Source organism: Sinocyclocheilus grahami, unplaced genomic scaffold (assembly GCF_001515645.1).
Source record: "Sinocyclocheilus grahami isolate Dianchi unplaced genomic scaffold, SAMN03320097.WGS_v1.1 scaffold386.1, whole genome shotgun sequence".
NCBI lineage: Eukaryota > Metazoa > Chordata > Actinopteri > Cypriniformes > Cyprinidae > Sinocyclocheilus > Sinocyclocheilus grahami.
Window position 1 is genome coordinate 881,569 of NW_015505565.1, and position 11,819 is coordinate 893,387.

Below are 11,819 nucleotides of genomic sequence, written 5' to 3' on the forward strand. Positions count from 1 at the left end.
ACACTAATAGCCCCTCTTATCTCGACATCCAAAAAAAATATTAGATAATAAGAGTAGATAATATCATCCCCCTACTCTAAAGTAAGCAAACAGCCTCTTTTCTGGTCAAGGTTGAGTCAGCCTAACAGATTTGAACAGACAGGAAGTCTGTGGTCAGAGTATTGGAAGCCACGTTGTGAAGCACAGGCCGAGCGCTGGTTGCTGGGCTTGGAGTGACCGGCCCAGGAGACCCCATGTTTGTTGTCACAGCTGAGCTGCGCACTGTTGAGGTAGTCAAGCGCAGACATGAAGCCAGAGAGGACCACCACACCACAGAGAAAATGTCTTCTTAGTTTGACAGTAACTCATTCTCTCTGTGTAAACCCCCACCTCAAGCAGTCTAATTCTAGTGCGACCTCTTGGTAGGTGGGATGTTTTCACTCCAGGCTGAGAAAGAGCAGCTGAAGTCTGCTCCAAAAATGGAGTTTGGGAGGCATGGTTTACGGAACGGGGTCAGCGCTAAGAACAAGGGCTCTTGTGTGTTATAAAAACTCTAGTCATTTATCACTGCAGACAATCTCTGGACTGGAACCATAGCATATATATAGCTGCGCTGACATCTATTTCTTTTTTTTTTCTTTCTTCTGCAAACACAATTTTTGAGCCAGAAAATATGAAATGTACACTCTTAAAAATAAAGTTTCTTTATTGCCATCTATGGATCCATGCAAATATAGTATATACTATCCCTGGAATCTTTCCATTGCACAAAAGGTTTATTACATTGGAAAAAAGTTCTTAGATGATTAAAACGTCTAAAAGGAAAATAATGGTTCTTTTAAGAACTGTTCACGGAAAGGTTCTTTCGCAAACCCAAATGATTCTTTCATGGCATCACTGTGAAAACCTTGATTTTGACGAACGTAAAGGCCTGTTTACGCCATGATAACAAAGATATAATTTAAAAAATTAGAATTTTATTATTATTAAAATAATAAAATATTATTAATTAAAAATATTAGAATAATAAAAAATATTAGAATTTTTAAAAATGGTTTAAAAAAACGAGCATGGTTAAAAAAAATGAGCATCACTATAACAATGACAGCAAAGAAGAACACAACATTGTTGGAATTGAAGTGATTTTTTTCCAGCTGATGAACGATAAAAACATTGACAGCAATCAGAATCTGTCATGCTTTAAAGAGCTGGAGTATTTAAAGTGCCAGATGACAATTGCAGTCAATTCTTATAATAAACAGAACGTTATCATGCATTGGTGTGGATGCTAATATAGTTATCTTTATAATTATTATTCTTTGTGTGAACGGGCCTTTGTCTCACCAACGTGTGACAGCCTTATAGTGCTTTACAATGAAGTTCAATGGGTGAAAATTTTAGTTGATTATTAGTTAATTTGTTCATTTTAATATTGTGAACTAACAAAAACAATCTAGATCTTTTTGTTCACTGTTAGTTCATTACACCTAAAGCAGTAACTGATTTTAATGAATTGAACCTTATTGTACATGTATTGTTTAGTGTATAAACCAAAGACTAAATAAGTAAACGGAATTAACATTGACTGGTAGAGCATGGTGCTAACAATGACCAGGTCAAGGATTTGAATACATAAAAGTATAAACATGAAACTCCAAACTGAGTATAAAACTAAAAATCAATTTTCTTGTAAAGCATCATCATGCATGAGACTGCAGTGTGTGAGCTTGAGTGTGAAAGGGAGCTGTAACTTTGCAAGTAGCGCAATACATGGATTTAAGATTGTTAACAAGCAGCAGATTTCCTCCGATTGTTGGAGGGTGTTGATACTGTCCAGGGAGAGTGAGGGGGAGTGGGAACTGAGAGGGTGGGGAGAGAGGCATGCTGGTGAGGATACCGGCTGGTTTGGACAGAGCGAGAGAGAGAGAAGGAGAGAGGGGTGGGGAGTTTCCAGGATTGTTTAAGGCTAGTTTTAAAAACTGCCATCCGGAGGAAACTTTCAGTACCTCTGGAAAGCAAGATGGCCCAAACTCTGCCTCTGTTGCTGTTGGCCGTGCTGAACTCTCTGAGCTGCCACAGTGAGGTGAGGGCCAGGGACCCTGACGTGGAGGAAGAGGAGACTGTGGGGACTAGAGGAAGGGCACAGCGAATTTCTGGCACCTTTGGGACAGCTCACCTACCCTTGCCACATGAACATCACGGCATCCCGAAGCCTTCAGAGGGCAAACCTCAAAACTCAGCATCCCCCTCAAGAGAGACTGTACATCCATCTGCACAGAGAGGGTGAGTCAAACTGACATATTGTTCAAACCATATGTATTTATAACTGTATATACAATTTTGTGTGACTCAGGTGAGAATATTTTATTTGACATGAGTGATAAAAAAGGTGTGAAGAATATATTTGTTCTATTTGTAAATGTGTTCATATATTTGTCTTGTTTGACTTCACCTCTAATTTGCATAACCCTTGTTTTCTTCTTTTACACTACTAGTCAGACATCTGGAACAACAAATTTATTATTATTATTATTATTACTTACCACATTGTAAAATAATACTAAATCCAAAACTATGAAATAACTTGAACTCAAATTAAAATAGAAATGATAGTGAACAAAAGCGGTTCTAAATCAAAATGTAATAAATCACCATTTAATATTTACATTTTTTCCAAATCAAAGTAGCCGAGCATCTACTTGAGATCACAAATGTAATCATTTTTTTTCTGCTTAATGAGGTGCATCCTGGGATGCTTTTCCACTTGTTAGCTGCTTTTCTTTCTCTGTCTGGCCCAACCTATTCATGAAAAATAAAATAATAAAAAATAACTAATTAAATAAATACATTTAAAACATGTTATTAAAATCATATAGTATAAAAAAATAATAGTACTTTTTGTAATAAATTCGGAATTATAAAATGTATTTTTTAAGGTAATTGTATTTGTAATTCATATATAGATGTTTTTTTGTTTTGTCTACAAAATTAATTTGTAAAGCATTTAAGATTCAGCTTTTTCAAATGTTTAGTCATGTGTGACTGGTTTTATATGTGCTCTGGAATTGTATTCATTTATTTATTTGGCTAAACAACCAACACTACAGTATACAACAGTACAACCCACTGAACAGACTGTACATGTATCCCACACAGTCTTGTTTTCATTAGTTTCAATATTAAATATGCCGTTAACATTGGCTAAAGTCCATTGTATTCTCCTTTTGTTCTGAAATGAAGTTGCCCGGGAGGCTTGATTACAGTAATCTTACAATGAAAATACAAGTTAGAGCTTCAGTGATCTAATCTGAAACAATTGGGTGGGAAAGTATTATAGAGTGACTGAGTTCCAACTCGGTGTGAAATCCAATACATACATGCAAATGTTTAGCTGTTCACTTCGCTCAAATGTGTTAGCTGATATTTTAGTCTTGGTAACACACACATTAACTCTCTTTGGGAGCTCTATGCTGATTTCTTGAGGATGAGATTCAATGAGAGGAATTAGACCGGACTGAGCATGCTCAGTACAGCATAAAAGTGAGGCAGAGGAAAGGTACCCCTACAGCAGTTTTCAAGGGCATTTACCTTTTAGTCTGGACCAGAACAAAAGAATATGAGCAACAGCTGTGTCCAGAAAAGACATAGGAGGAGTGTTTAATCAAAAGTGTTTAGGTGTTTAAAGGAAAATAGAAGAGATAAAAGAGGGCTAAAGATGAAAGAAAGGTAGACTGATGAAGAATGTTCAGATGTGGGTACATGGAGACAGATTAATGATAAAGCCATAAAGTTGCAGACAGGACAGCATTCAGCCAAACTATGACCGAATCAGTGTCTGAATAGGGGCTGATGTTTTACTGAACAAAAGGACTATATGGTTCAAAGTGGCAACAAGAGGAAACAGGACAGCCCACCGCTATCTAATCTCTTTGTTTCTGCATCGGATGCACAAAGGAAGGTCAGTAGAAAAAGCACGAGTAAGGGGTCGTTCATACAGGACGTGTTCTTGCATTTGAAAAGAGCAAGAAAAGAATAGAAACATGTTTTCAAAGTTCAAGTGTTTTTACAAGCCATCTCAAAATGCTGATCCTTTGACACTGAATGCTGAAACGTCACAGAGTTCAAAAATGCATCATATGTCCCATAGAAACACAATAAAAACTTGGAACATGGATGCATATGCAGAAACCCATGCCATGAGAACAGCCTCTAAGAAAAGCATCCAAGTCATTTGAGAGGAATAAACTGTGCATGAAAACAAACATGCAGCAGAAAGAAAGGGAACTGACATGGAAAATCCTGTTTATGTATTTTTCAGTCAGCTCTTATATAATGTTCAAAATGAGAACAGCCCACGGTTTATACATAATCAGCAATTATAGCGTTCATCACTGTTGGGAAATGAGGCCAATAAAATGCGATTACACAACTTTTGAGCAATTGAGAAGAGTTGCCACCAAACACACCTTTTAGTGTGTGACAACTTCTCTAACTGGGTCGTTTTTCACAAAATATACTTTACTGTATGTTTACGAAATACAACACCACAGAAAAGCACAGACTTGCCAAAATAAGATTGAGGATGTGTAGACAATGTAATCAGTGTGGGCTCATCAGATTCTCTCCGATACAACAGAAAGCTAAAAACAAACATAATGAACTTGCCAGTGGAACGGCATACAAAACCGTTTGCTCAGCGATTATATCTAGCCCTGAGCAAGTTGGGAAGGGTACAACAGGAAGAAACAGGGGCTCAAGAGCATATATCTTCATCAGACTGTGATCGCTTGTAATCTTTGCTCTCAACTTTCACTTTTCCCTCGTCTTTCTTCTTGTATTCTATGTTTTATCTTCCCAAACCTTCTATCTCCTGCCAGAAACTGGTGTGCGTATGTAAATCACCGTATGGTCACCACAGCTGTACTCGGCGCTACGGAGACTCAGACTGTGAATTCTGTGAACCCCTGTTCTGATGGAGCTCCTGACTGTCAAATAATCATGTGAGTCACATAAACCTCAGATCATAAGTTTCTACTATGCTTTGCTTTCTGGATGTTGATGATGGTGATCATTAGGTATAGGCAGTCCTCACGGCCTGTATACAAGCAGAAGCAGATAGCACTCTCTTCTATGCACTGGATGTGTTGCCCAGGATATGGAGGACACAACTGCTTGGAAAAAGGTAACATTGCATGCAAATACATTCAATTTCAATGTCATTTTACACAGATGTACATATACAATATGTTAGCAATATGCGTGTTGGTCTTTGGCTACTTTCAAAGGAAAACATCAGTTGAGCAGTCCATTCAGTTTTGGTGACTCATCTGTTGCATCCTCTTTATCTATCTTTTCCAGACAGACCTCCAGAGGATGAGACGCATGCTTTAAAGTCTGATATTAATGACAATGGCAGCTCAGGCAAGTCTGTTGTTTTGGGCAAGGCTGGTTTTACCTTTAACCTTTCCTTTTTCGGCAAGGTTGCTTTTTTTTAAAACAACCTCTCTGACAAACAGAGGAAATATCCAGCAGGCCTTTGGCTGTGAGTGTCCTTCAACAGGAAAGGGAGAGTCAGCTGGCACTGGATAGCTGGAGAAACAGTGCCCTATGCCAGGACGCAAAAGCAACAATCATGTTTAAGAATAACAACAACTTAGTCATGTTTTCCACATATCCAAAATATCTGGCAGGTTATGTTTTTTAGAATTTTTTGATGGCAGGACATTTTCCCAGAAGCCATGCTTTGTGCTTTCATGCCTTTGTTTCCTGTGTAGAATAGGTCTATGTGTCTTTTTAAAAGGTATCCTATAATCCATTCATCACTCTTGCAGTTTAACTCACATTAATCAATGTAATATTTTACTTAAACTTTGAAGTCGATGTGTTTGTTTACAATAGTCTCATGTGCCAAATATTTTAAGCCTCATATCATTAAAAAAAACATTCTTAGTAAAAATAATATTTGGTTTCATAATATATTGGGTCATTAAATATAACAATCGTGAAGCATTTTAAGCACTGTAATCTTCTAGATTAGATGTTGGAAAATCTTTAAGGTCTAAAATAACCCCTCTCAACTAGGCATATGCGTGGGCCCAATATTTACCCTCAAACTCAAAATGTTCTGGTCAACTTCCTTCCCACATTCTCTCTCCAAACTAAATGTGTTTGTTCTTCTTTAGGAGGTAAAATGGGGACTGGCCAATTGGACGATGCAAAATGGGCTGACAAACCCATGCAGGAGGCTCCTAATCATGGTTATTCACCAAACCAGAGTACTGTTGGTAAGCTGCAAAATCAGCATGCAGGAAGAACATTTAGACTTGACACATTACAGTAGGCATGTGAGATTTCACTATTCAAATGTGAATGGCTTGACTACTTAAACAATGACGTCTTCTGGAGGATATCCTCTCTTTCTTATAAACAAACTCCACCATGATGTAATCACCCACAGATGGAAGGAGACAGGGCAAAAAGTCATCAGTGAACCACATGATCAAGATGAGTCATAGAATAGATGATTGGAAAGAGGTTTATAGCTTCTCCTGGAGTCTAGCCTCATTCAAAGAAAATGCTATCTATAACCACCGAGTTCATTCCGTTTAAATGCACCGAGTTCGAATCCATCAAAAATGCATTAGCTGTAGAAAGTCAGATATTCAGTGACATAGTGAAATGTGTTTGTTTAGGAGGCCTGTAAGGAAAGGGTAATTCCTGATGAAAACACCGTAAAAGCTCATGCAGGGCCCGTCAGGCACAGTGATATCCCCTAGAGACTAGGGTTCTGGCAGGGAGACTGTCTGCATGAGCTCAGCGATTTAAAGCTATTTCTGTAGCTGTGTGAGGAATCAATATGCTGATATATCCACTGTTTTCTACAGTGGCCCAGTAGTGCGTGACAAAACAAAATCTCCACAACACAATGCATAGGACTACTTTCATTGCGTTGTGGCTTGTTTTTGTTGCATTATGCTAATTTTGTTGTGTTAAGCATCTTGTTTTCATTGTGTTGTGCTAATTTCGCCGTGTTGTGGCTTGCTTCTGTTGTGCTGTGGCTTGTTTTTGTTGTGTTGCGACTTGTTTCCATTGCGTTGCGGCTTGCTTCCCTTGTGTTGTGCTAATTTCGTTGTGTTGTGCTAATTTTGCTGTGTTGTGGCTTGTTTCCATTATGTTGCGACTTGCTTCCGATGTGTTGTGCTAATTTCATTACGTTGCGGCTTGTTTCTGTTGTGTTGTAGAGATTTCGTTGTGTTGTAGAAATTATGCTGTGTTGTGGCTTGTTTCCGTTACGTTGCGACTTGCTTCTGATATGTTGTGCTAATTTCATTACGTTGCGGCTTGTTTCTGTTGTGTTGTAGAGATTTCGTTGTGTTGTAGAAATTATGCTGTGTTGTGGCTTGTTTCCGTTACGTTGCGACTTGCTTCTGATATGTTGTGCTAATTTCATTACGTTGCGGCTTGTTTCTGTTGTGTTGTAGAGATTTCGTTGTGTTGTAGAAATTTTGTTGTGTTGTGGAGATTTTGTTGCGTTGTGCACTACTGGGCCACCGTAGTTTTCACTAATTAACATCTGAAAAGTATAAAAATTGTAAGTCTTTACATTAAAGTGGCTTGTTATCAATATTCCAGGTGCCAGAGAAGGGATCCCTACCTCTCAGCCTTTGCCATTCCTTGATTCATCCATTCTGCTGTCGATGCATCAGTTAATGTCAACTATGATGCGTCAGCTTCAACCAGTGCTGGAAAGCTTCAATCAAACTCTGACACATCTGTCCAGTGAGGTGGAAGCATTGTCTCAGGACTTGAAGCAGTTGCGGATGGAACAGGAAGAACACAGGCCCATGACCAGAGGTGAAGATCATAGCGGACCTATCGAGCAAAGACTAGAGTACAGCCATCTCCAGATCAGTCAAATGAAAACCCAATTGGACGCACAGAAAGACCAGTTTGAGAGGGCCTTTCAGGTCCAGCAAGAACTGCTGAAACACAACCTAACAAAACTGAAGGAAGAAATGGATGATCAGATCAGTCAAAGTCAGGATGCACAGGTCATTCATTCACTAGGACAACTTGAAATGATTACTCAAAAAAATTAGCACATAAAAAAAGTGCATAAATTAATATATAATATATTTTGTGTTATACCAACAGGTGAATCTCCAGTCTCTAACTGAATTGGTTGAGGAGGTGAGACTTGGCCAGAAGAAGCTGGAAGGGGCACTGCAGAGAGAACGTGCTGAGTTTGTCAATCCGAGTGGAGGCCAGCCAACACAGGAGTCAGGAGTGTGGGAGGCCATCACTCGACTAGGTGAGAAGGCACAAAGTAACTCTGCGAAGCTCAGCAGCTTGTCTGAGACTTCTAAGGACTCTGATGGAGCGGTCCGGGCTTTGCAAAGAGACCTACTGGACCTGGAAGAGAGCCTAGAGGAGGTCAAACAACGAACTGAGGTCCACTTTGCAGAGACTGGTCTGGAGGTGGAGGCTACTCGTGTCAGGGTGCTCAACAGCGTTGGCGAGCTTACAGCTAACCTAAGTGCACACGAAGGTCAGTTGAGAGAAATTGAGCTTGACCTGGACAATATCTATCAACAACTACAAAAAAATGATTCAGCAGTTGAAGAGCAGGCCTGTAGCTGCAAGTCGATTGGCAGTTCACTAGCTAGGTTGGAGCTGGAGGTGGCTAATGCGACACATTTAGCCAAACAGAACCAGCTTGCACTTGAGGAGACAGATCTAGAAAGGAATCAGGTCACCGAAATGGAGGATCTTCATCAGGGCCTGCTGAACATAAAGGAATCATTGGCCTTTGAGCAGGGCAGAAGCAGGAGTCTTCAAGACAGCATGTCCCAGCTACAGGCTTCACTCCTGGACAGCCAGCAGGAGATCCGAGGCCTGAGGCAGCGGGACAAGGACAAGTCGAACGAAATTCAAGGCCTATCAGCCATCTTCTCTTCCCTCCTGAACGATGCCATACGCCACTCTGAAGTCCTGGAAGTGCTACTCGGAGAGGAGGTCCTGGAATTCACACGCTGGTCACACAACCAAAAGAAAGAGCTCAGTATCCCAGATCTTTTACAGAAAATGGATGTGATGCAGCAAAAGATTGAGACACATGATAGGATTCTGGCCTCCCTTCGGAGAAAGCATCCTGATCGAGATGAAATGAATAGAGATGACCCAGTGGCATACTTAGAGGGGACTGGTACAAATAACCAGGTGAGGGGCCCTGAAAGTTACCAGTCCTCTTTACCAGACACTTCGACTGGAGAGGAGGATGTGGATTATTCAGTCAGTGACTTCTGGAGTCTGGGAAAAGAGGTGGAGCAATTAGCAGGTAGAATAGCTATGCTGGAAGAACGCTGTGGAAACTGCACTGTGCCACCTGGTGGTTCTGCTGTAGAACTGCAGGTAGATATAGCATCCCTACGTCAGAACCTGGAGGATCATTTGAGAATGTTTCGAAAACTGTTCAGTAATACAGAAGAACTGATCAGCTCGACCAGAAACCTGAATCTAGATGAAGTTTGGAGACTGGTGAGAAAAAAAGAAGGAAAGAGAAGAAGGGGGAGTCTAAAGCAAGAAGACCAGATCAAAAAAGAAGAAAAGTCTTCCAGTGAGCGAAGCAAAAGATACAGTGAAAGAGGTAAGAGATCTTACTACATTTATTTCATTTGCCATTAATTTTGAACAAGAATGAAGTTTTTTGATACTGAGAGACCTGCATTGTGTACATACAACAACACTGCCCATCAGTGGACAACACTAAAACTACATCATGACAAAGCATTTTTCCTCTAACTGAAAATGATAATTTTTTTACCTAAAAATCATCAAAATAATTGTATCTCTTCAGAACATGCTTGGTTACCACATTCCCCCGTGGTGTTCATCACAACCCTGGACTACAGAAGAGGACCAAATGGGGAGCTCACATCGAAAAACGTAGCTGTGAACTATGGTGGTACTTTTAATCCTACATCAGGGGTGTTCCAGGCCCCTGAGACTGGATTCTATCTCTTTTTAGTAACCTTAGACTTTGAGAGAGGCCTTTCATTGGCTGTATTAAAGCGCAGCGGAGTTCCAGTGGCCTCTCTCAGACAGGAACAAGGGGAGAAAATGGGACCAGTGAGCCGAGCCGCCTTGCTGGAGCTTCAGCAAGGGGAGACAGTTACATTAGATTTGATGCATGGATCATTACGAAAAGCGCAGCCTGGGGACAACACACTGTCTGGACTATTGCTCTTCATTACAGAGCACAAGGACATGCTGTGAAGAGAACTGGGTGAGTGACAGAAGCATGGGAGGATACGTCTGAGTCTGACGCACTGTGCGTGCGTCACTGCCAGACATGTTGTATTTTGTATGCATGAAGCCTCTTCTTGAAGGTGCAAAAAGTAATTGTTGAAATATTGTTTTGTATCTGATTCTGGAATAATACTGAGAAACATGGTAAGTTAAAGAAATAAGGGGGAGACAGTTATATAACAGAATTATTTAGATACCACCAGCCCTTCTGTTGATCTTTAAAATGTGGAGGATCTAATAATAAGGCAAGGAATACATGGAAACAAGTTCCTGAGGCAATATGAAAAAACAAAAGTACCAATAGTGAGGGAAACTCTGTACATCAAAAAATGGACATCCAGCAATTCCTTCATTCAGTTTGATCACATTCAACGCAAACGTCAATCAAGAAGAAAAAAACCCCATAATGATTGTGTACTAAAATAAGGTAATTTACTTAAAAATTGATACATTGGACTAATTCTGTGTACAGAACAGCTTTTCTTGGAAAACATAAGGCACCTCTCTTAAAACCAGATTAAAACAAAGTTCATATTATTCAGGCCATTTTACGTTTCCTTACATATTAAACAATTAAGACAAAAACATTGGGTAGTCATTTCTCTAGACATATGAGCTTAAATTAGTTCAAATATGATTTTACAAAGTAACTGGCATGGTTGCAATGGACAGAATAGGCTTGAGGACAACTGCAGCCCAAACATTTAGAAAAGACACACAAGCAATGGGATATCTGAATCTTCAATGCAAAGTAAAGGGTTTTGTACCTGTATGATTTATATTTCTCAGATTGCTATAACAACTTATTTAAATGCACCCCGATAATATAACATTCATGAAGGCAGCAATGACCAATTTTACAAAGGACCCTGGTTTTGAAATTAAACCTGTATTTTCCACAAGTGCTAATAATGCATTGTTGTGTGATTTAAGTTTGAGATTACGCTCTTGGAAAAAAATAAAATAATAATTCTGAAAAGAAAAAAAAAGTTATGAAAAAAAGTATTTTCATGTATATGAAAGTTGAACTAAAGTTACCTGTCCTGACTTTTCAGTAAATTACATACAAAGGGTCTAGTTTTACACATTATAGAAATGACAAATAATGATAATTCACACCCACACTTTCATAGGAAGTCATTAAATGTAGAATTTCATATTGAAGTCATAAATTTAGTATTTGAAAGGTTGAGCTGCACTGTAAAAGCATTGAGAATGTCAGTTGCAAGAACAGTGTTAATAGTCCTGCAAGTAAAAATATCTTACCACAGTAATTTATACTATATGACATGACATGAATAAATAGCACATGCATTTGCATTATTCTATCACATTAGACATTTATGAGTCATATGATTCCCAAGCGTCACATTAGATTCAAGGCAAAACTGTTTAAATGAGGCATTGAAAACAGCAATCCAACCTGACACTGATGAATCAGATGTGATATAGTGAGGTTCACTCGAAGGCTATTGGATAAAATACTACAACGTTTATGTGGCATTCGGTAGCAGTGGGCATACATCTGCACC

The 11,819-nt window shown here is 39.3% G+C and overlaps 1 protein-coding gene across 1 annotated transcript; it reads left to right on the forward strand.

Annotated features, from left to right (window-relative positions):
- The first annotated feature begins 1,928 nt into the window (after window positions 1-1,928).
- On the forward strand, window positions 1,929-11,240 carry LOC107550061 (multimerin-2-like). The gene is made up of 8 exons (XM_016231289.1): window positions 1,929-2,262; window positions 4,857-4,979; window positions 5,055-5,161; window positions 5,338-5,418; window positions 6,162-6,263; window positions 7,612-8,030; window positions 8,134-9,625; window positions 9,836-11,240. Exons 1-8 carry the CDS (start codon window positions 2,000-2,002, stop codon window positions 10,252-10,254), a joined length of 3,006 nt encoding a protein of 1,001 aa, XP_016086775.1. The 5' UTR covers window positions 1,929-1,999; the 3' UTR covers window positions 10,255-11,240.
- Window positions 11,241-11,819: the final 579 nt, after the last annotated feature.

Excerpts from the sequence above, each read along its gene's own strand:
- LOC107550061 (XM_016231289.1), top strand. The coding sequence starts at position 2,000 with ATGGCCCAAACTCTGCCTCTGTTGCTGTTGGCCGTGCTGAACTCTCTG. Across the intron at positions 6,264-7,611 it reads ACCAAACCAGAGTACTGTTG|GTGCCAGAGAAGGGATCCCT; the intron begins GTAAGCTGCAAA and ends TCAATATTCCAG. Across the intron at positions 8,031-8,133 it reads GTCAAAGTCAGGATGCACAG|GTGAATCTCCAGTCTCTAAC; the intron begins GTCATTCATTCA and ends TTATACCAACAG.